This window comes from Ascaphus truei, chromosome 8 (genome assembly GCF_040206685.1).
Source record: "Ascaphus truei isolate aAscTru1 chromosome 8, aAscTru1.hap1, whole genome shotgun sequence".
Classification (NCBI taxonomy): Eukaryota; Metazoa; Chordata; class Amphibia; order Anura; family Ascaphidae; genus Ascaphus; species Ascaphus truei.
The window spans coordinates 18,798,399-18,824,974 of NC_134490.1; the positions used below are offsets into that span (position 1 = coordinate 18,798,399).

Consider the following 26,576-nt stretch of genomic DNA (forward strand, 5'->3'; position numbering starts at 1 on the left):
GCAGGGACTGATTGAGCCACTTGTGCTGAAGCAGGGATATCCTGAAAACCTGACCTGTTGGGGGGCTTGAGGACTGGAGATGAGCACCCTTGTCCTAAATAACTGCTCAATTTGCTTATAACTTTAAGCGCGGCGGAGAAAAAGACATGCAGAGGAAGAGTGAGCGTGTCAGGGAGAAAAACAAATGAATTGAAAGCCTACAGCAGCGCTCATCAGGTTTCCAGTCATGAAAGCACTTATGTTTGGACAAAACTTCATTAATCCACCTGTCTTTGTTTAAAAGTCTGCTCGCCCTGCTCTGTGTGGGGAAGATTGGCAGAGATGTGCATTTCTTTTCAGAGGGAGGAAATGAGTAAAAAAAATGCACAGTTGGAAAAGAAAACAATTAGGAACAAAAACACAGGTCCAGGTGGTGTTTAGGAAATGATTCTCTGTCCTTTGCAGGCAGAAACCAACATGCACGGGCTTCTTTATAGCTCCTATTATAACGTTTCAGGGGGCTCTTTTAAAGCAGCCCCCCTCCGAAAATGTATATTTTTTAGGCTGATTTAAACAGGGATGTCTGAAGCTGCCCCGTGGTCCCCTAACCTGTGGGGTTCCGCCGGTTTGTAAGATTCTTGTTACTTTTTCTGCCACTTTTGACACATGGCAAGTCAAAAGGTCATCTTCTGATGACACTGCAGCTTTCTATTGGTTGATAGAGCAAACCCATGAGCCTGTGGCAATGATGTTTCCCCCGCTCAATTATTGTTGGATAGGGTACCATGGGCTCCCCATTGGTTGGGGGACCCCCCAGTTCTGATAAGCTAAAACAAATGTAAAAAAGAAAACATCATCCTCGAGCAGTGTTGCCTGCTTCTTCCAGCCTCAGTTTGCCCCCAAACTAACACTGCAATGCATGTTGACCTTGGTCGCTCAACGTGCATCTAAATACTTCAGGGGAGATGTGTCGCAGGAAACGTGGACGCAAACTGAGGCAACTTGCGGCTTTTTTGAGCAAATGTATAGAAGAATTCGCTTTTTTTTTGGCACCATGTGTGTCAGCTTACAATTGAAGGAACAATTCATGCGTTTATTTATTTATTTATTTTTTAAACATATGATTGAAGCAGGGGGTCTCCTGAGCTGAACCCCGTTAATTTCAGCTCCGGGGACCCCCTGCTTCCTGAGATACAGAATTCTGAAAAGGGTGTGCCGGTATCTCAGCAAAGTTTAAAGCTCCTGCATCACGAGGGCCAATAGGAAGCCGAACCTGATGACGTCACAGCTTCCTATTGGCCCGCAGGGCGAGGGAGCTTTGAAACTCCGCCCATTATGTGAACCCCACTAGCCGAGCAGAGCAGCTACCGGCACCTCCTACAGAGGTCTGTATCTCTGGAAGCAGGGGGTCCCCGGAGCTGAAATTAACGGGGTTCAGCTCCAAAAACCCCGTCCTGCTTCAATCCTATGTTAAAAGAACATTTGCAACAAAAAAAATCACCTGCTTGGATTGCCTTTTTAAGAGCGTGTCAGTTGGAGGAGCTACATGATGCACATATAACAAGAGCTATCAAATTCTGCACCTCGGTGCTTCTCTTGTATGTTGTATTTGCATTTTTTTTAAAAAGCTCTTTAGTGGCGTACACTTCTCTGGCTAACAATTTGCATCACGTGTAGGAAACTCTTACATTTCACACATCCGCAAGCAGAAAACAAAGAGCAATGCTGGACAACAAACTTATATGCGCACTTGCTTTACTTTAATACATGTCTTATATTGCCTGTCTGCCCTACAGGGAGGGTTTATATGAAGCTGTATGTATGAGGCGGTGAGGTGGGGCTACATAATGTACACCTCCTCATGAGCTGCATCAAATATTGAGCATGGCTCATGTCTCTCTTTGTCTTTTTACCTGGAGCAAAAATCTCCCACAAATCTGAGTTGTTTTAAATCTCAGCACAACAGATTGGCCACAAAGGTTATATACTCAGTTAACAAGATACCTACATATGATGATGGGGAGGGGGGTGCAATGTAGTGGATGATGCATTTCACAGGAGTTTTATACGTAGGATGCCCCCCACGCCCTTAAATTGGAATCACAATGATAGAGGGAACACCTTTCTGTTGCAAAGTATTTGACATTATATTTTGGAGGTCTCCATGTAATACGTTTTGCAGCAGATAGCCCCCTTATAGTATAATATTAACCAGTAACAGTTGAGAAGGAAATAAAAACATCAGCTCATTTATCAAAATATTTATTTGGATGCATCCATGCTGTAACAGAATCATTTTTCCAGTCTTGAGACTTTGATGATCGAACATCCCTGAGTTCACTAAATTAACTAATACAGCCCAGCTCTGCCCAATTTGTAATATTCCCACTTAAAAAACGTATAAGGTTAATTTTTGTTATTAAATTAAAGGTTAGCTCCTCCTAGGACAGGGAGTGGCAACTTTAGTCCTCAAGGGCCACCAACAGGTCAGGTTTTCAGGATCTCCCTGCTTCAGCACAGGTGGGTCAGTCTTGGACTGGGCTCCAGATTGAGCCACCTGTGCTGAAGCAGGGATATCCTGAAAACCTGATCTGTTGGTGGCCAGAGAGGACTGGATTAGCTCACCCCTGTCCTAGGATCATGATGGCAGTGATATGGTTGAAAGTTTGGTAACTGCAGGTAACTGACACATTTGTATTTAAAAATCACAGTATAAGTATTTTCAAATATATATAATTTTTAATGTTTCCATGGTAACCAAATGCTTTGGGGGGGGGGGGGTATCTTTACCTAATCTCCCAATAGACACTGTTGTTCTTTTTATTTGTTGTCTTTTGTGAAGTAATTAGGCACCATCATCACAGGTAAAAGTGAAGGACAAATAGTTATCAGGTGAGATTCCCCCGAAACAAAGAAGTACAAAATTAACATTAATGGTGAGTTTTGCATTTCTTAATGTATCCAGAAAAAAAGGCTCCCATAATAATAAAAGAAGCAAACAAAGGTAGCAGTGATACATTTAATTGCTAAGCAGTGTTTAAAAAGAGTGCAAGCTTTTTAGACCACTCAGGTCCCTATTACAGTAATAAATTACGTTATCACTTAGATTGTAAGCTCTTCGGGCAGGGCCCCCTTTTCCTAATGTTATATTTATGTCTGAAGCCTTATTCCCATTATGTGTTATATTATTGTCTCGTATTACTGCTGTGAAACCCTATGTACATAGATGGCGCTATATAAATAAAGATATATATCTATATACATACATACATACATACATACATACATACATACATACATACATACATGCGATTATTTTTGCTTATTATGTGACACTGGTTCGTGCTCCTGACTGGTAGCAAATCATATATCCCTGTATTCCATGTGCTTGTTTGTTTTACAATATACAATTCTTTCGTTTGTTATCATTACACTCTGCTCATATTACTCGACATCTCTGCAGCATTCGACACCGTGGACCACCCTCTTCTCCTTCACATTCTCCATACTCTTGGTATTCGGAACAAAGCTTTATCCTGGATCTCCTCTTACCTCTCCCATCGTACCTTCAGTGTCTCTTTTGCTAACACCTCCTCCTCCTCTATTGATCTCTCTGTGGGGGTACTCCAGGGCTCTGTCCTGGGACCCCTTCTCTTTTCTCTCTACACACTCTCTCTAGGTGACCTAATCACATCTTTTGGGTTTAAATATCACCTCTATGCTGACGACACACAAATTTACCTTTCAACCCCTGACCTTACACCTGCTATACAGACCAAAATTTCTGAATGCCTCTCTGGAATATCATCCTGGATGGCCATCCGCCGACTGAAACTTAACATGGCAAAAACAGAGCTCCTTATACTACCTCCCAAACCTGGCCCTACTACATCCTTCCACATTGCTATTGGAAATACGATCATTCACCCAGTAGCCCAAGCACGCTGCCTAGGGGTCACACTTGATTCCTCTCTCTCATTCTCCTCTCATATTCAAAACGTTTCTAAAACTTGTCGCTTTTTCCTCCGCAATATCACAAAGATACGCCCTTTCCTCTGTTACTCAACTGCTAAAACTCTGACTCAGGCCCTCATTCTCTCACGTCTCGATTACTGCAACCTCCTGCTGTCCGGCCTCCCTACCTCTCACCTGTCTCCCCTACAATCTATCCTAAACACTGCTGCCAGAATCACTCTACTCTTTCCTAAATCTGTCTCAGCGTCTCCCCTGCTGAAATTCCTCTCCTGGCTTCCGATTAAATCGCGTATCTCACACTCAATTCTACTGCTCACTTTTAAAGCTTTACATTCTTCTGCCCCTCATTACATCTCAGCCCTAATTTCTCGCTATGCACCATCACGACTCTTGCATTCTTCTCAAGGATGTCTTCTTTCTACCCCCTTTGTATCTAAAGCTCTCTCCCGCCTTAAACCTTTCTCACTTTCTGCCCCACACCTCTGGAATGCCCTTCCCCTCAATACCCGACTAGCCCCCTCGCTATCCACCTTTAAGACCCACCTTAAGACACATCTGCTTAAAGAAGCATATGAGTAGCACTGGATAATCATGAACACATGATACATAAAGCTTGGCCCCCTGCAGACGCACTTACTAGTATTCCCTCCTACTGTCTCTGTACGTTCTCCCTACCTACCAATTAGATTGTAAGCTTCTCGGAGCAGGGACTCCTTCCTTAATGTTACTTTTACAGTATGTCTGAAGCACTTATTCCCATGATCTGTTATTTATATTTGTTATTTATATGACATGTATTACTACTGTGAAGCGCTATGTACATTTTATGGCGCTATACAAATAAAGACATACATACATACATACGTACATACTGCAGGACAGTGAGACAGAAACACAAAGTGACTACAATTTCAAATCAGGGGACAGTTCGACTAACAAATCTGATACAGGGCTCTCTATTCCATGTTATGGCACCCTTTGTAGTGTTAATTCAAAGTTTACTTGTATCACAACGTGAATACATAATACATGTAAGTAGGTATACTTTTGTGTTAACTGTCAACTAGATACAGTACTTCATGGTGATATTGCAACAAGAATATGTATTTGTTATGTATTTTCACGACACTGTCCCTATAGGATTAGGATTCACCTGGCTATACAGATTTCTGTCATGTTTTACCTTCCAGTCACCTAATAAACTTGAATATATATATATATAAAATTGATTATTTTTTTTGAGGAATTGTAGATTTTAAACTTCTTCACCAATTGTGCCCCCGTTTCTGATTTGTTGTTAGAAATAATGAGGGCGTTTGTACTATATATTAGATGCAGCCTTTGCACCGGACTGCAATTAAATTAATATGCCACAAATATTAGACTGCATATATCAAGGAGCATTTTTAGCAGTCTCTGGACTGTAAAGCTAACGCAGAAATGGGGCAAATTGTAGTACAAAAAAAATAAGAAAGAAAAACATGTAATTGACAACAATGAGATTTAGAAAAAAATAAACGTTTTGCAACATTTGTGATTAAAAAAACCTACATTATATCTATGCCCATAAATAAGCTAAAGATCTAGATACAAATATTTTACATTTGTTGCCATTCATTTTTTATATGATAATACAAATATAAAAGAAGAATACTGATAACATTTCTCATTGTATAATCTTTTATTTCATCTACGAGAAATTGGTATCAAATTTGTAAAAATAAATTAAATGCTAGATATTGATTCAATTGTGACAGAGGAAAATATGGTTAATTTCAAAGAGACCGATAAAAATTCAAAATGAGCCCTTGAAATCTGGATATATAACAATGTAACATGTGCATACAGTATGTCCTTTGAATAGCGAGATATAGACCGATAAAGATAACACTGCAGTATTTTAATCAATACTTATAACAGAAAAGCATTTAACTGCCACATACAATATATACATATACATGTGTGTGTAAACTCAGTAGCTACTCTTGTTTCCATCTAATGTAATCCACATATATTTATTTTTTAAATATCTCTTAGTTATTTCGTATTTAGGGGGAAAAAACTGCGTTTACGATCAAATAATTAATGAGTTAATTCAATCATATTGTTTACATGTAGCATGGAATGATTGTGGTATTAATAGCTGTTCGTCGATTTATTTAAGCTTCTTCTATAAATCACTGCTTAATATTTTAGTTATTATACCATTTTTGTTAACTTTTTAACAATACGTTGGTAACTTGCATATGAATCTCACAGCATTTGCATGAATTTTGCCGCAACAATATAATTGCTACCCTTAATAATTTTTTTTAAATCCTTTTCTAAAACCCGTTCAGCGCTCAGAATTTCCCCTCAATGATTTTCACTTTCCACATAATGTCTTCATATTTTTATAGAATGGCTCCTAACATCTAATTTAAGAATGTTCGATTATATTAGATAACATTCATGTCTCATACACATCTCAATCTATTGTGGCATATATATTTATTGTGTGTGTTTTTATATTGTATAGTGCTGTTTTGTGTAATAACCCATTAATTTAGTGAATGCATCAGCAAAAATGAAAGAAACAATGTTAAATCTTCTTTGGGATATCTGCTTGAACTAATCCCAAACCGGTGCAATTGTTTCTCTTTTGCATCTTTTAAAGTGGAATTCATTTGAATTCCGACATCACTACATTGATTGAGGAATTGATTGCACAATATGTGTGTAGTTTAGACTCTATTATTTCTTAGTTCTGCTTCCGATCTCAGAGAGTGTAACAATAATCACTGATATATCAAACACTAAACAAGCAAAATCGAAACCAAACTAAAACATTGTACATTGCACTGTGTAAAACTGGGGGTTTCTTCTCCAGATTGTACTGATCCAAATATAATTTGAGAACGATAAAACAAACCTCTCCCTGCACAATGGTATGTCTTCTGGAAGAGAAGACCCCCATGCAAAAAAACTCCCGATAAAATCAATATTTATTAAACCAATGATTAGCAAAAAAATTGTGGCCGAATATATGTAAAATATATTCAATCATACTGAATACAGCTATTTTACATAAAGAACAACAGCATAATTGAAACAGACATACAGATAAATACTGTAGATATATATATATAGAGAGAGAGAAAGAGAGAGAGACACAGACAGACAGACAGACAGACAGACATGGTCCAGCAGTACATTACCAAAATGTCTTTTTCGCTATTGCAAATAATCCAATACAATAAAAACTATCCCTGAATTCTACATTAAATGAATTATTTACATAAGAATGTTTCAGTTTTGTAATAATCAGTGATGTCATGCAGTAAAACCAATACGAAATATATCCGTTAAAATGCTGTACACACAAACATATGTAAAATTGTAAAAATAAAAAATAAAATATTGCTAAGAATTTGCAAACAGACAAAATATTCTCAATTGATCTATTAAACGCTTTGAAATGCTTTTTTTTATACCGTGGGTGTAAAATGTATCATAATCATCAAAGATATAAAGGATTATGGATATTAAGTCTCCCAAGATCGCCCATAAATAAATGCAGGTACATTCTGGTATTCTATGTGAATATAATTCCTGTATTTCTATAAAACTCTCACGGGTTCCCAAAGGATTTTTGGAGTGAGAAATTTCTCATCACAAAACACAACAGAACAAGCACTAATCTACTGCTTCATGCAAATTAACCCCTGTTTTACTCACATTAATTAATTCAGTGGTTGGATTATTAAATGCAAATGTGTAAAACTCGTTAAGGGTGATCTCTCATTGCTAATAAGTAGAATTTACCAAAGCAAAACAAAATAACACAATCCCAAAATATATAAACATCGTGAAAGTTAATGGGAATTAATTAAATTCTACAACAGCTTTATTTTCCAGGCAAACTCGAAATACTTCATTGTACAAATATATAAAGGTGTATACCTAACTGCTAGAACCTAAAAGGTGACCATTTCCAACAATGTTTATGAAATTGTCATCTTCCAATTTCTTTATCTTTTTTTTTTTTTTTATCCTTTACATTTTTACTCTAAATAAAATCTCCAAACCATGACAATACCTCAACAGGTTCTATATTGTAGGTGTTAGATAGAGAAGAGGAATTGGGGAGGGGGGGTTCTCTGTTAATAACTGCAATGCAATGTATTGTGGGTCCCTCCGGCAGGAAAGGGTTAATAGGTAAATGGTTTCTTAAGTGACATCTTCCTTCTGAAATACAATGAAGAGGAAGCACTGTATGCTAACAGATAATGGGGAAAGACAGGGCAGCCTGCCTGTTTGAGACATGGGAATGTACTCACAAGTGGTATTTGTTGTATTGGCTGCATACTGTATTGTGGAGGTTTTTTTGACACTTTTGTTTTGCCATAACATTTTTTAATGTCTGGGGGGGAGGGGGGGGTGCAGATTCCAGCTGTAGACACCAGGACACTGGAAAAGCAGTGGTCTTGTTTCCTTTTTTTTTAAAAATGACTCCAGCATTTTGTACAGCAGGAGTGATTTTTGGAAGTGGGCTTGGGAGGAGTTGGTGACACCGTGTTATATTGGGGTGCAGTCAACTCTCTGATGTATCTGCCTTCTCTGTGTAAAGAAAAAACCTGAACTGTCACTTCTGCATCAACATGAAACATTTTGATTAACCAGCCTCCTATAATTAATGCAACAAATTACAAATATGCCTGTGTTTATATGAGGAGCTTAATAAAATGTTGTCAGCATTATGTTCAGTGATGGAAGATCAGAGATTGGTTCATTTAAAGGCCCAAGGGTTAAGCGTTGCAACTGGCTTTTTTTGGTTTCTAAATTGGTGCATGGAAATCTCCTTTTAACATGCGTTTGAGTGCGCCTATATACTAACCTGCCATTTCTCAATCTGCGCCATCAGCGTCACTAATTACTTATTTTAAATGGAGTGCGCTTGGCATGCAGCGGTAATGGCGTGTACTAAAAAAAGCATGTTTCTGCGCCCCCCTGCCCCCCCCCCCCCCCCCAAAACAGAAAATGTGTCAAAACCCACCAAATTCAACTTGGATTAACCCTAAAAATTCTGCTCATTGTACTAGTGCAGAATTAAGTTGCTGTGTATCAGTGAAATATTTATTTGCAGTGCGAATGTTTCATTATAAAGGTTTAAACAAAATGGGGTTATTTTTCACGGTGCGGCTATTATAAATATTATTATGCAAATAATTGATAATTACTAACACTTCTTATAAATAAAAAAAATACGTAATTCTGTTTAATTTAAATTGTATCAGTCAGGTATTCAACGCAACGCGTCAAAACAACAAATTATGCGTCTTATGTATGAAGCTTAGGCTGCGTTTATAGTGCCGGCGACGTCACGCTGCGGTCGCTGGAAAAATCACATTGACTTGACTTCCAGCGATCGCGACCAAGCCGTCGCTTCGTCGCTCCGTCGCTCCGTCGCGTCGCTTCTACTATATGCGCACGCAACGGCGGCAATACATTTGTTTTGCCGCGACGTGCCATCGCCAGCACTATAAGCGCAGCCTTACATTCACACAACGCACAGTTGATAAAAGTTTTACACTAAGATGCTCACACACAAACAAATTCAAGTATGATCTTTCGTTTTCTATATTTTGGGAAAACAATTGAAATATTGAAATGGTCAAAATACACAATTTGTTACTGGTTACGTAATATAAGCGATGAACAACATAAACCACACTTAAGTTTAATTCAGTTGAATTGCTATTGGGCAGAACCCTTTGATCTGCCTCCATGGCTTTGATTCACAGAGATACAATGATATGTCTCGCACATACTGTAGGGCTGGGAGCTTTAAGAAAACCTTTACACCTTGAAGATTCCGACATTTCAGGCCTTGAAAAAACTTCCGGTTAACCAGCATTGCATCACACAGAGTAAAAGCAGACATTCTTTTTCTAATCTTTGAACGTTAGCATCTTTAAAACTAATAATGCTTTACGACTGGTGATGCATTCTCTTTGTAATGTTGTTTGTTCTTTTAATTGGGAGTGGTACAAACTCAAGCTGAGTCTATTTGCTCCACAAGTCCTTGCAAAACGTAAGAAATTCACTTATGGAGCGATCTGACGAATTTTTGTTGGGCAGATTTAAACATTAGCTCAAACATAAGGGCGTTATTGAAGAAACCATCACAGCAGCTCTTTGGGGAAAGGAATCCCTCCAATATGGGGGGTTATTCCTTAAACGAGAGCCCCAATTGTCACTATCGCAGTTTTATGAATGACCTTGTCGTTTCTATTTATGTCATGGTCTTGTTCTGACAATATGTATCTCATTGTGTGCAATGCTGAGTACATTGTCAGCGCTACATAAGAATAACAAAATAAAAGTATTATGCGCACCAAGTACTGTAACGCGTCCCATATTGCTCAATTTACTGTAACTACTCACAAATCACTCGCTGGTTCCAACTGGGTGACATAGCTGGAACGCACCTTCATATATTGGGCCTAAGAGATGTGCCAAAGGACTCTAGGAATTAAGATAATGTCAAACTGAAAACATCAGCTTTGGAGAGCTTGCCAACCCACTCTGTAATCTGGGGCAGCTCTTATTAAAACCATCTTCAATATTAATAAGAACGTTTTTTTTTAAATCCCCCCATACAAAAGTAAAAACTTTGATTAGCCGAGCGCCTCAAGGTTGTGTAAAGCTGGCAGGGAAGTGAATGCTGGTAGCTCAGAGTCTTGTTTCATTGTCTTCTTAGGCTAAGGCCCCGCTCCCAGAGTCAGCGCACCTGCGCTGCTGACAGGCGGTGCGCTGAGATACACAGACCGCGATCTGCGGTCTGTAGGGAGCGGGAGCCGGAGCGGGAGGTGGGCGGGAGGTGGGAGGTTTGATCGGGAGGTGGGCGGGAGGTGGGAGGTTTGATCGGGAGGTGGGCGGGAGGTGGGAGGTTTGACAGGGAGGGGGGGCGTGGCTTGAGCGGAGGGACCCGCTACTCTCCCCCCCCCCCCTCCCTCCACGGACTCGGGCTGGAGCTGGAAGGTAAGTTTAAACACACACACGCAGGCACTCATTCATACACGCGCACACACACACACAGGCAGGCACTCACACACTCATACACACACACACGCGCGCACACACAGGCAGGCACTCACGCACTCATACACACACACACACAGACAGAGGCAGGCACTCGGGCACACACACACACAGACAGGCACGCACTCAGACACACACACAGAGAAAGGCACTCACCTGCTTTCACTCCACACTCCTCCCCGCTCCCCGAAGCCTCTCCTCCTCCCGAAGCCTCCCCTCCCCATTGGCTCACAGCCACACACGTCACGCGTCAAAGCTAGAAAACACCATTCTCTGGTGTCTCCAGCGGCTGACGCGCTACAGCGTGTAGTGCTCTGTGCAGCCAGTGGGGACCGGGACCGGCTCGCGAGGATTCCCCTGCTGGTGGGGAACTCGCGACCCGCCGCCCGCGCCAACGAGCGCAGCGGGACCGAGGCCTTATTGTGTTCATTGGTTCTAAATGTTGGTCATACAGAATTAATGTTTTCTTTGATCCAACTTTTACTCAAATGCATTTTGAAGTCTCTGCTTCATTGTTGTGGCAACTCTGTCTGCATAGGATTACACAGACATGTCAGGCCTTAGAACATTTATAGAGCACTTCAAATGGTATTAGCTACAAAGAAAGTGAAGCAATCACCCATGTAACAATGTATCTGCACCCCCACACTTACTTTTCCATCACGTTGCTTTGTGACTGTCACTGCACTGTATGATACCACAAAATAAGTGTACACAAGTACTTTAAGTAAGCCCTACCTTGAATTTAGACTGTAAGCTCTTCGGGGCAGGGACTTCTTTTCCTATTGTTTTATGTCTGAATCGCTTATTCCCATTGTGTTATAATAGTGTGTATGCATGTATGTATGTATGTATGTATGCATGTATGTATGTATGTATGTCTTTATTTATATAGCGCCATTACTGTACATAGCGCTTCCCAGCAGTAATACACGTGACAATCATATAAATAACAAATAATACAAATAACACATAATGGGAAGAAGTGCTTCAGGCATAAAAGTGACATTTAGGAAAAGAAGTCCCTCTCCCAAAGAGCCTGTATTTTAAAGGGCAGTGCACCTGGATGGTGCTATATAAATAAAGATGTGCAAACATACAAACAATTTCTTTGTAACACTAAAGCCGCCACATTTATTTGTATTCAGCTACAAAAAACAAGTATGATGTATTTGAAAAGCCAGCGGTAAGTTTCCAACTAATAGCATTTGATCTAGATACGTAATAAATGCCTAAAAAAAGCGTTCCTGCACCATGAGGCCGAAGGGTGGAAGGCTGAAGGTAAATGTGGAACCGCCACTCAGTAAAGGAAGAAGAGACAAACATAGAAGATGAGTTGTCTGGAAAATGCCTTATGGGACGCCCATAGAAATGTGATTACTGCAGTGTAATAAAATAACAGGTTACGTCCCTTGTAACTTCCACTGTGTGACCTTTAAAAAAAAAAAACAATGGAAAGTATTTGGGTAAAATATCCCTCTTTAAGTACTTGGGATAATATAAAAATACTTGGCCTCATGTGTTTGGCTCTCCTGCCTGTGATATACTCATGGGGGCTTTATTAGCATTTGGCTGCTTTTAAAGGGGACCGCTCATGTTTAAATATAAGTTATTTTTTTATCTTAGGGGAGATTACAAAATAACACAATTAAGCTACTTGGAAAAGAAAACAAAGTACTAAATAAGCCCTTATGATGAGGTCAGTAGTCACATTTCAAATAATGTGAAAGTAAAGATAGAAAAGCCATGAGTGTAAGGCTTCTACAGGTCACCCAAACCTGCTTTATTCACCCAATTGTTACGTCATACAGTGGTTAAAGTGGAGGTAAGGATTCTGGGTAATGACATGCAAATGAGTACATAATAGAAAATGAAGCAGATGTCTTGATGGAAACAGATGGTAGAATTAATATATTAACTGCTTTCGTTTGTATATGATATATTTTAATAAGACGTTACAATCTACAGACTTCAATACAAAGAAAACAATTTTTAGAAAATGTATCATTTGATGAATTAGAAAAAACCCATGATCTGATTTGGAGGGCTGTTGGTAATGAATAGTTATGAATTAAGTTTAACTGGCTACTTTATAGATATTAGGGATTATTAGCTAAACTGTTAGCAATCACTGATGATCATTCAAAGAGTGCAAAACGATTTACAGTAAAGATGAAAGACATTACCAGGAAGGGTAAGTGACAGTTTTGGTGATGTCATAATCGTTTTGCGAAAGAGGAGGATTATAACAACCTTTTTTTATACCAGACAATAAATACAGGACAATTGGCTGGAAATAATGGATATTAATAGGGGGTAGAGTAGCTGCTGGCCATTCTCTGGCAAGCCTAAATGTCGAGCCTTTAAAGTCTATTAGCTGTAGTAGTCAATTTGTCTATTCAGAGTCTACTTTGTATTGTGACAAATACATCACCATTTCCTGAGGCCTCTGGTTAACACATACAGTATGTGGCAATCAGCATATGCTAAATTAACGATTGCATTTTCTCTTCATGCCAGCTGCTACCTGGCCTTGCTGTACAGTATTACTAGTATTCTGGCTCCAAGCATGGGATTTCATTGGGATTTAAAAAAAAATACCAAACAGTCTAATTCCACAGAACACTTCCTGAGCACCTCCTATGTTTTGCGGTATATTCTGCAGCATAGGGGATAATGTATTTCTAGTATATCCATTCGTATGCATGGTTACCTGTTTGAATGGAATAATTAAGGTAAGCAGTACTATACTGTGAGCAGTACTGTAAACCAGGGGTACGCAAACATTTCAGCTCGCCTCACCTCCCCCTCCTTACCTGCTCTGTGGCTTCGGTGGCATCATATGACATCACAACGTCATGTGAAGTTACATTGCCATGGCAACATGTTGCCATTTGACCCTGTCGTGTAATTTGATGCCGCATGGCGACGCCGAAGAGCCGGCTTTGAGCGGGTAAGAGAAGTTACAGAGACCTCACGCCTCCCCCGGCATTTCATTTAAATGCCTTGGGGAAAAGCGCTGGGCCTTTGCAGCCGCCGCGCCTCCTTAGAAAATCCTGCGCCCCCCTGCTCTAAACCCACCGTCCCATGCCTAGCCTCTTATGGACAGAGTATGGGGCTTTCTTAAGACAGTGAGTTTTTGGGTTGAGCACACACTCTCATCTACTCACTGTACTTGAACTCACTTGTGCGGTGCACCCAATGCTCTATTTGGGGTATTTTCCTGTAGTGGATCCCAAGCATACATATAACAAAAACAGGAAGTCAGCCGGCACTCCAAAGTATCTTGCACCAAAGTTTTCTTTATGGGTTACATATTGTTTCCTGGAAACCCCTAAAGAAACCTTTTGAGTGCTCGCTGCCTTCCTGTTTTTGGCTCTCTAAAGATACCACTCGAGTTTGACATCAACCAAATGCGAGGATAACTCCTGTGGCAGCCAAGGGGTTCACTTTCCAAGTTTAGAGGCACCGAATGCTACACTTTGCCCCATCCCCATCTAGTTTCCTATGAGGATAAATCCATTACAAATATAAGTGAATGGATTAATATCACGTTTTATCATTTCATAAAAGAGCCACACAGAAAACGTGCCATTTTAGCTTTTGCTAGCAGATCTATGGACAACGGCAAATGACGTTTTACAATATTTAAAATACTTGTCTAGATTTCTTCATCACATATTTCTGTGTTGGGGGTAACGTTACTGTCAGCGGTATTTATAATATGGCAAATGCCATCTCCAGTACTTTTTCCATAAGGCCCAAAATTAACATCTGAGGTTCAAGCTTCAAGTGGGAAGGCTTCGTTGTTAAAAATACAACTATTAGCAATGATGCCTATAAAAAAAAAAACGAACTTATGTGAGCTTGCTTTGCTTTCCTGCTTTACGAGCATCACTTCTAATTATTGTATTTTTAAAGAAGAGATCTGCTTAACGCAGCATCTTTGAGATAAGTGGCTGAGCTTGTGGGACCGGTTTTCAGTGTCAGAACTGAGGCCGGACTGGAACTAAATCGCAGCGTCAGATTTTTCAATTTAAAAAAAAACAGATTGCCCTTGATTTTGTGGAAAATTGGATCAGCGTTTCAACCAGAAACAAACAAAATGAGAGAGAGAGAGAGAGAGAGAGAATAGCTATATATTCCAGCTTCACGTTGCAGAGTCAGTATAACCAGCCTCACACAGATGAAACCCAAAAGGTTGAAACAGCTGTCTGTGAGTAGGTTTACTGGGTATGCATATTTTTAAACCAGGGCTATGCTGAAAAGCTGTGTAATGTGGCAGGCATAAGCTTGTAGTTGTAGGGGTACATGTTCAAATGGACAAGAAGTTAAGTGACTCACTGTGAGTGCTTATTTGCATTTCATTTCCCAGAATCCCTGGCTGCAGTGGAAGCACTGTATGCTAGGAGGTGATGGGGAAAGGCAGGGCCGGAGACATGTGAATGTGCTCACAAGTGATATTTTTATTTACTGTACATATACACACACAATCTATCTTATATATTGATATATCTAAATGCATTGTATATCTATATATATTTGTGTGTGTGTGTGTTTGTACACACATATATTGTAGCATATACAGTATATATATATATATATATATATATATATATATATATATATATTTAACCCTTTGTATTGTGATGAAGATGTGTATTTATGTACACATAAAATATAATTATTTCTTAATAAAAAAATGTTTAAAAAAAAAAATTATTGCATAGAATTCCATTATATTTCAGGTATTTTTATTCGTAATCCAAAAGTAGAACCAAAACCAAGAGAGTTTAGGCCGAAACAGAACCAAAACTCAAAACTAAAACACTGGGTCAGCATCTCTTTATAAAATACAATACACCTAATGTAGCTAATTTAGACCCTAAGCCAGTGTTATTTAACATTTTTTTGGTTCATGAACCTTATAATTATATTGTGAAATTCTGTGGAACCCCAACCATCTCTTGTAGCGTGTCTGAGATCAGATGCATTGTAAGGAACCCCAACCCTCTCTAATAGCACGTCTGAGATCAGATGCATTGTAAGGAACCCCAGCCCTCTCTAATAGCGCGCCTGAGATCGGATACATTGTAAGGAACCCCAGCCCTCTCTAATAGTGAGAAAGAGTGGCTCAGTGAGTAAAGACGCTGACTGACACTGACTGGTTCAATTCCTGGTGTTTGCTCCTTGTGACCTTGGGCAAGTCACTTTGTCTCCCTGTGCCTCAGGCACCAAAAACATAGATTGTAAGCTCCACGGGGCAGGGACCTGTGCCTGCAAAATGTATCTGTAAAGCGCTACGTAAAACTAGCAGTGCTATACAAGAACATGCTATTATTATTATTATTATTATTAATAGTGTGACTGAGATCAGATGCATTGTAAATTCTTCTGTATTTGGTTCAATTTCCAAATGACTTAAAAATTGCAGGGAACCCTTTAGGGCTGCCCGGGGAACCCAAGGGTTCATAGGAACCCCTGGTGAAAAACACTGTCCTATGCTATATATTCAACGCTTTTACATCTGACATAAACACCAGGGGGTGCTGTTGCACATCTGTAATGTAAGAGCTGCAAAGTAGAGATATTAGCCATGTACAGCTTTATGTACAGCTTTATGTACAGCTTTATGTACAGCTTTATGTACAGCTTTATGTACAGGCAGTCCTCAGTTATCCGACACAATGCGTTACTCAAAATGGCGTTGGATAGCGAAACGTTGTAAAGCGAAACACGTTTTCCCATAGGAACACTGTTTAAATGAAAGGTTCCGTTCCTGAAGGCATTTTTAATGCTAAAATACACAAAATATTTTACGCAGACAATAAGATATGCAGCACACACATAAATTATATAGTGCATATACTGTATTATATATATATAATATATAATATAATATAAAAATATAATATATTATATAGTATAATATAGTATAATATATATATTATATACACATAAACAACTTTGCAAAGCGTCGTAAGAGCGTTGGATAAGCCGTTTTGGCGTTGTATAAATGAACATAGGTATGCATTGCATAGCGTTGGATAAGCCATTCGTTGTAAAGCGAAGCGTTGTAAAACGAGGACTGCCTGTACTTTGTGTTTTTACTACACTGCAATGAATGTGATCTCCATCCTCATTGAAGTTCGATGGTAATACTTTTCATGCCCAGGGAACCATTACTCTCTCACAATAGCACTTTCTTTTTAAAGAAAACATGTTTGTTTTTGTTTTTTAGTAAGTTCTACCCCTTTCTATTTTTGCAGCATAAATCTTTCTAAAAGTAACTATTGTAACTATTTGTAAGACTCTTCTACCCTCCATACACATTCTTGACGAGGACAGTCATTTTAGGTGTCTGTTGGAGCTTCTAACCAGTGTAATATTTGCAATTTTTGGGCCCTAAATACAGGTGATGATTTCATCATTTCACCAGGCTCCCTGACACTAATACTCAACTGATCTATTGTAGTAGAACATACCACAAGTACTTATCTTGTTCCTTGCTATCTATCTATCCTGTTTCATCCACTAGATTGGGAGTGGCCAACTCCGGTCCTCAAGGGCAACCAACAGGTTAGGTTTTAAGGATATCTCTGCTTCAGCACAGGTGGCTCAATCAGTGATACAGCTTTACTCCTTCCTTGTACGCATGGAGCCAAGTGCACTTCAATTACATGTATACCTATGAGCCATAGATGCAGCCACCCCAGAGGTGGTACCCCACCACAATATAACGGCCCAGATTCGCCAGGCTTCGTTAAGTAATTTAGCCTCATGTTACCCTAACATTGCGTTAAGCCAAAGCCCAATAATTTCATGTTCATTCATCTTTCTTTTAATCAAACTGCATTGCCTTAACGATAATGGCACTTAGCGATAATTATAAGCAAAAGAGGCATTTTGGGAGATATATAAGTTAAGGGGTCCGCTACAAAAGGAGTCTCTTTCCTCTCCAGCAAAAGCTCCCTTTTCAGGGTCCTGGATGGGTTTTAATGTCACGATATCGGAAGGTACCACAAGGTTATCCCACAACACCATGACGCTAAGCCTAACGAGATGTAGAACGGCTATTCTTTGTGCATATTATTAGCTTTGAGGATACTTATTAACCTCGGGGGAAATAAGGTCAGTTCCTATAGTAGGTTATGTCACGAGCCTCGATTTAATGGGGCTCTGTGGATCCAGCCCAAAGTGATTTTACCAAGATCGAACAAGTGGCTGAGTATTGCCCGACACCTTTACCACGAAGCCATGCCTCATCAGTCTACTGCAGGGGTGGCCAACGCCAGTCCTCAAGGGCCACCAAGAGGCCAGGGGTTCAGGGTATCCATGCGACAGCACAGGTGGATCTATCAGTGGCTCAGTCTTGTGGGCAACTCCAGTCCTCAAGAGCCACTGAGCCAGGTTTTCAGAATATTCCCGCTTCGGCACAGGTGGCTCAATCCGTGGCTGAGCCGCTGATTGAGCCACCTGTGCTGTAGCAGGGATATCCTGAAAACCTGACCTGTTGGTGGCCCTTGAGAACTGGTGTTGGCCGCCCCTGCTCTTTTGTGCACCTGTGTTGGAGGTCTGTGTGTTAGAACTGTAAGCACAATATAAGAATAGATTGTAAGCTCTTCGGGGCAGTGATTTTCTTTTCCTATTGTCTGATTTTGCTGCACTTATTGTATTATTATAAATCCCTGTACTGTATTCTTTGTGAAGCGCTGAGTACACTTTTGGCGCTATATAAATAAAGACATACAATACATCATATTCTGTGCAATGCTGCCTTATTGCCACTAGCCCTGGTCTCCACTTACCACTGTGCTCTTGCCCCTTGCAGCTGTGATCATGCTGTGGTGTCCCAGAGTCCGAGAGGGACAGGGCTGGACTACGCGCCTCTGAATCTGTCAGAAGGTTAAAATCCATGTGGCAGCAGAAAGGAAGAGCTGGAAGAAAGCAGAACAGTATTGAGAGGAATGAATCACAGAAAGTCAGCCACACAACCCCTCACTAACTACACAACCCTTCACTAACTACACAACCCCTCACTAACTACACAACCCCTCACTAACTACACAACCCTGCACTAACTACAGAACCCTTCACTAACTACACAACCCCATACTAACTACACAACCTCTCACTAACTACACAACCCCTCACTAACTACCCAACCCGCACTAACTACACAACCCCTCACTAATTACACAACCCCTCACTAACTACACAACCCCGCACTAACTACACAACCCCTCACTAACTACACAACCCCGCACTAACTACACAACCCGCACTAACTACACAACCTCGCACTAACTACACAACCCCTCACTAATTACACAATCCATCACTAGATGGAACGGAAATATGTATCTAAGGCGCCTAACATACAATTATATGTAAAAAAGGATATAAACAGCCGAGCTTGGTAGAGGTGCAGATCTCAAGGTGTCTCCAAGTGAGGTAGTAGGTGCTTAAAAAGAATAAAAAAAAGTGCATAGCATAATACTGAATAATACACATGACACACAAAACATATAAAAAGCATTGTTATATGTTTTGTATGTTTTGTGTGTCATGTGTATTATTCAGTATTATGCTATGCACTTTTTTTTATTCTTTTTAAGCACCTACTACCTCACTTGGAGACACCTTGAGATCTGCATCTCTACCAAGCTCGGCTGTTTATATCCTTTTTTACATATAATTGTATGTTAGGCGCCTTAGATACAATATTTCCGTTCCATCTAGTCACTATCTGACCAGGGGGTCAGACTTGTATCAGCGGCAGCCACTTATATATTTCTACCATTTATATAAGGCTGAGTTTTGTTAGTCACATATGTGTTATATATTTATATTATATGTTGAATTAGTCACCATATTTCCATCAACAGTCTAGTTAGCGCTACCTATCTTGTTTTTTGTACAATCCATCACTAACTAAACAACCCCTCAATAACTACACAACCCCTCAACAGCTACACAACCCCTCGATAACTACATAGCCTCGCACTAACTACACAACCCCTCAATAACTTCACAACCCTGCACTAACTACACAACCCCTGACTAATTACACAACCCCTCATTAACTACACAACCCCGCACTAACTACACAATCACCTCACTAATTACACAACCCTGCATTAACTACACAACCCCGCACTAACTACACAACCCCTCACTAACTACACAACCCCTTACTAACTACACAACCCATCACTAACTACACAACACCTCACTAACTACAAAACCCCTCAATAACTACACAACCCCTCAATAACTACACAACGCCGCACTAACTACACAACCCCTCACTAATTGCACAACCCCGCAATAACTACACAACCCCTCACTAATTACACAACCCATCACAAACTACACAACCCCTCACCAACTACACAATCCATCACGAACTACACAACTCCTCACTAACTGCACAGCCCCTCAATAACCACACAACCCCTCACTAACTCCACAACCCCACACTAACTACACAACCCCACACTAACTACACAACCTCTCACTAACTACACAACCCCTCAACAACTACACAATCCATCACTAACTACACAACTCCTCACTAATTTCACAACCCCTCACTACCTACACAACCCCTCACTAACTGCACAACCCCTCACTAACTGCACAACCCCACGTGTAGACCGAAGGCAGCTTGTGAATACCATTAGTTAATTTGGTCTAGTGAAGCCATTTAGTAATATTATTACGTTACTATTATGTAACGATGTCTCTGTACTCAGCTCTTTATAATATGGGAAGCAGCATTAGATCAATAGCATTACACAACACTGATACAAAGACACGTTTCATAACAATATGAAATCGGAATTTCAGGTCCAAAGAGCTTGCAATCTATAAAGAAATACATTGTTATTACTCCGATCGAGCAGGATGGATGTAGATGGCGTCACATCCTAAACCTGCATTCTTACAGTATTTTCAGAAGGTTTTCCAGTATGTTAATAGCTTGAAACCCATATTTTAACCCTTTCCCTGCCTGGCCCTTCTGGTGTATTATTCTCTCTTCCTGATTTTGAATATACACATTTTCCTTTTCCACGTCTTTTCCTGCTTTAAACCGTTATCCCCTCCCTTCATATTAATGCAGTACAGTAGCTATGTACAGTGTGGGTGTTCACAGAGGAAGAACCTCTTGCAGGCAGCCATCTTAAGAAGGACCACATCATTGCATAATATATGGTTTACTCAAAAGCCATTATTGATCATTATGGCCCACGCACCTCAATTTCCATTAACAATCGATACTGACTCTAGCACTTTGTTGGGAAAAAAACATCCACTGTGTTTTATCACTGATTGACATCAAAGGGATATAAACACCAGCATTAAGAGACAACTATTTGCATATGTTTAAAAAACTATAGGGTAGATCTTCAGAAGGTCGCTCATTTTTTAACGCTCCGTTAATGTCAATTTAACATATCCATATCTGTAATGCGTATCCCCAAACGTGCTTAGCGTAGCGATGTACCGGCATTATCCTTACAAATAACGGATGGATACATTTGAACGGAGGTCGGACTTCTCCATATCGTGAGCAGTTTCCCTAACAACGGAGATCCTCACACCACCCGTTCATGTCAGCGCGTGGGAATAGCGCTACGATATTTAGCACCTTCCAAAAGCCGCCCTTACTCACATCCAGACCCTGCTTATCGTTGCGTTGTTCCTTGGAACAGCCTAAAAGCAATGCCATGAGAATAGGAATTAACCCTTTCATTACAAAAAGTTACGTGACACACACACACACACATATATATATTTATTCTGTACTATATATATAGTGCAGAATAAATGAGTTCTTCACTATTTCACTATTAGGTGATACCTTTTTTATTTGGACTAACAATTTAGTCCAAATAAAAAAGGTATCACCTAATACTGAAGAACTCATTTATTCTGCACTATCGCAACTGGACTAACACGGCTATTTCCGTTATATATATATATATATATATATATATATATATATATATATATATATATATATATATATATATACCCAGTTAACCAACCCCACACTGATGAGACCCATTAAGGTCGAAACAGCTGTCTGTGGGCGGGTTTTCTGGGTATGCACCTTAACCCTGGCTGTGCTCAAAGCTGTGACCATGCAGCAAGCTTAAGCCTATAGGGAACCATGTTAAAAATGGTTTTTGAAGCAAAAAGTGGCACTGTGTGCTCATTTGCATGTCATTTCCCAGAATCCCTTGCTGCAGTGGAAGTGCTGTGTGCTGGGTGATAATGGTGAAAGGCGGAGTTGCAGACCTGCCTAAGACATGCAGATGAGCTTACAGTTGTATTTCCATTTATATATATATATATATTGTGGATCATATGTGTCTGAAACACATCATAAACTTTACAAACAGTATTAGACAGCACACAAAACTCTGTATAAAGTGAAATAATAGGTGCAAGACGGGAACAAGGAGGACCCTGATTCCTCCCAAATAATCAATAAACCACAAATATTCCCAGCACTCAAACGGAAAGAACAGACAGTAAATGGATCAGCCAAAAGTAAGTATTTAATGGTACATGAATGATGCAAAAAATGGTCAAACAAGGACCAAAAAAGAAAGCACTATGTGCTAGGGCAGGGACAAGGACAGGGAACACACGGGGAGTTAAAAGTCCAGGGCAAGGGGGGCAACGTCACGTTTCGGGGTATAGAAACCCCTTCTACAGGCCCGTTCCCAGGTAGACCGTAGTCACTTTGTACTTCCCTAAACCCTGCAACAATGTCCCTGGGAGACACAGTGACCAGCTATCGCTGAATATCCCAACAGAATGAAGGTATGCTGTGAGGCACAGGACTCAGACCAACTAACCCTAAGTGAGTAACAGGGAAACTGGATGATAAGGGTCTGAACCTTAAAGGTATACATCAACACTATAAAGGCTATCTAAGTAGCAGTGGAGTTAGCTGGCAAAGCAGGGTGCTAAAGGGTTAATGCCCCACGCTGGAGGGCCTATGGAGACAAGGAATATACAGGCAGTTCTCGGTTATCCAACGGAATCCGTTCTGGAAGCAGCGTTAGATAGTGAAACCGTTGTAAAGTGAGCCCCATGTTAATCAGTGGCGGTGAGCATTGGATAACGCATTCCGGCGTCGAAAAACGGCCCTTAGGGTTGCGTTGGATATGCCATTCGTTGTAAAGTGAAACGTTGGACAGCGAGGACTACCTGTATTTGATAGTCATTATTACATTATATACCATATAATTAAGTGAAAAGTTAATAAGTGTAAAAATGATACATTTCTCAATATTATAACAAGATTTGCACTAGTGTTTGATAACACACATGAAAATCTCCGTTAATAGCGCTGCCTTAATAACGCCCCTTAAAGTTTGACCAATGCGCATGCGCCGTGCATTAGGGCGCTGGTACTTTGACGAACGGACATTATTTTTGCATCTCATTTGCTTTGAGGATACACGTTGATAAGAAGAAAAATAACGTCCTTTCCCTAAATCGGGAATGCAACATTATTAGGTCAAAATGACTGGAGCTCTGGGGATCTGCCCCTATGTTTTACCCATATTAAAACATCAGCAGAAGAGATTATTGGGGACTTGAAAAGGTAAGTACGAAATCTCTTATCAGAGCAATAAAAAGTATAACCGCCGGCAGAAATTCCAAGGAAAGCACTCGTGAATGTAACACACTATCTACGCGCTTAAGGCTGCACTCCTAGTGCCTTGCGACGGCGACGTCGCTCCAAAACAAATCAATTGACTCCGTCGCCAGCGCTTATAGTAAGGGTGACGGAGCGACGGAGCGTCTGAAAATTTGGAAGCCGGGTCTATTTCATTTTTTAGAGATAGTCGTCACATGTGACTGTCTCTAAACCAATCAGGGACCGTGGCCCGCCCCCTTTGGTGACGTCGCTGGCGACAGTGGCTTCAAATCAAATTACAACTTTTGCTGGTGGCGACGGGTGACATCATCGGTCGCGTCGCCGTCGCCAGCACTATAAGCGCAGCCTAACATTCCAATCACAATATGATATGTTTAACAGAGACCTCACAATCGATGGTTGATTCCAAAGTGGCAGTGATTAGGACTTGATAAGTATCTCGCAGTAATAGGTTTTATTAATACTTGGCCACAAAAGATGGACTTGGACTATTTTACAATGAGGTGTTTGAAATAGAGGATGGTAATTTGTGTGTATAAAAAAACCACTGGACCAATGTAATTCATAGCACAGCCATGTGTTGCAGACTCCTTTGGCAGTCCAGGGGTTAAGTCATTCCCACCGCCCTGCTACTGGACACACACAAATTCCCCAATGTACTGCCAACCGAGTGCACAGTTTCTTGGCTGGAAAGCCCCCCTGGCAGATTGCAGACTGACTCTAAACCCCTAGCCCTGCTGGTCTATAAATCAAAGATTATCTAGTGAGGCTTCTATTTACAGCACCCTGGGAGAGCGAGACCTCTGGTTTTATAGGTGACATTCAGACCGAAATAGCAACATTATGAGCAAAATACGTAATGGAGATCTGAAGATGCGGCTGTGTCTTTATCCAAGGGCAGTTAACACCTCTCAGAAGCATCCAGCTCCCATTTCTCTTCCATCCATCTTGTCAAGATCGAACTTTTCCACCTTCACCACAACAAAGCTATATTATTGAACAAGATAGGCCGATGTATGAAGCTTCCATAGAGTTGTTATCCTGGGGGGGAATGATGCCTAGACACAAGGCTTGGCATGGAGGGGTAGCACTCATTTACCATTTAAACAGTATACAGGCATACCCCGCATTAACGTACGCAATGGGTCCAGAGCATGTATGTAAAGGGAAAATGTACTTAAAGTGAAGCACTACCTTTTCCCCACTTATTGATGCATGTACTGTACTGCAATCGTCATATACAGTACGTGCATAACTGATGTAAATAACGCATTTGTAACAGGCTCTATAGTCTTCCCGCTTGCGCACAGCTTCAGTACAGGTAGTGAGCCGGTATTGCTGTTCAGGACGTGCTGACAGGCGCATGCGTGAGCTGCTTATTGGGCGATATGTCCTTACTCGCGAGTGTACTTAAAGTGAGTGCCCTTAAACCGGGGTATGCCTGTATAGCAGTATATAGCAGTATGTAAGCATGTTTGTAAATGTGCGAGTGCAAATCTGTGTGTCAGTATCTGTGTTGGGGTGATGTGTATCAGTGCCATGGATGTGTGTCAGTGTTTGTGTGTTAACATTTGTGTAGTCGTGCGTGTGCATGAGTGTGTGTGTGTTAGTGACTTTGTCTAGCGTGGTTAAAGAGCATCAGGTGTTGACATTAGGGATCAGCAGTTATAAATGGCAGAGGGCACCATTAACTTAAAATTTGTACTTGCAAAATATTTGCCCTTTCCATCTGCCCTGCCCACGATGTCACTGTATTTGTCGCTCGGTTCCTCATGGAATACACAAAGCACACCGCTTTTATTAGGAGCTAAATAGGAGCTCAAACCTAACTGATGAAACCTGACAACTACATTTCCAAAGCGCCGGTGACTATGGTCGAGGTATAGCAACTTTTTTTTTTAATTCATCAGACAAGGAATCTTCAATCGTCCCCTTAAAAAGTGTTTGACTTGGTATCATTTTGGGCAATTTTCCAGGGAAAGATTCTTTCAGCAATTACATTATGAAAAGACAGAAAGAAAAGAGATATCAACAATATAGACAATCTAGGACAGAGTATATATAACATCCACTCTTTCCTGTGCATGCAATGTCTTGTATATAGTGTATAACCCTGATCACTTAATGTAACCATGTATTTGTAACCATGTATCTGTCATCATAACGCTGTGCCCAGGACATACTTGAAAACGAGAGGTAACTCTCAATGTATTACTTCCTGGTAAAACATTTTATAAATAAATAAAATAACACACAAAATAACCATAGGATTATACAATGAAGTAATGTTTGTGATCAAGTTAAGAAGGGAGAAGTTAAGACATTTTCAAGCCCGAAAAGTATTTTTGCAGAATTGCAACTTAATTAATCACAAGGTAACGCAAAACGATGAGGCCACTAAATCATTTTTGATCACGTAGGTAGAGGGTTGACACTTTCAATCCCTATATGTTTTTACCCATCTCGCGTAACAATGTTAAAGCAGAAACCCCGGCTGCTCGATTTTTTTGTGGGGGTTGGTTTTAATTGATTTTTTTATAACATGATCTGAACCAGGGAGTTGCAAGAGCTAAACACCTCCGTTTCCTGGTACTTACTGTTTTAGGTGCCGATTTCCTCCCATTCTGGGAACACAAAATGGCTACCACAGCACGGGCCAATAGGAAGCCGTAATGTATGATATTGCAATGTCTTATTGGATGACCGCAGGCGCCATCTTTAAAGAACAAGGAAGTTGGATAACCGCATCGCTTGAATCCCTCGCGAAACATGTGAGTGGGTTATTACACAGTCACTCCGTGTATTTTTCACTGCATTGCACTATTCCTGTTATTCTCTCTTTTTTCACATATAC

At 40.4% G+C, this 26,576-nt stretch overlaps 1 protein-coding gene across 2 annotated transcripts in view; it reads right to left on the reverse strand.

Annotated features, from left to right (window-relative positions):
- Nucleotides 1–26,576, reverse strand: part of PITX3 (paired like homeodomain 3) — a 56,700-nt gene that overhangs the window by 7,064 nt on the left and 23,060 nt on the right. For both annotated transcript variants that reach the window (XM_075610679.1, XM_075610678.1), the window contains exon 2: nt 18,846–18,974. In XM_075610679.1, the coding sequence (XP_075466794.1) occupies nt 18,846–18,954 (109 nt within the window). In that variant the 5' untranslated portion in view covers nt 18,955–18,974. The remainder of the gene's footprint in view (nt 1–18,845; nt 18,975–26,576) is intronic.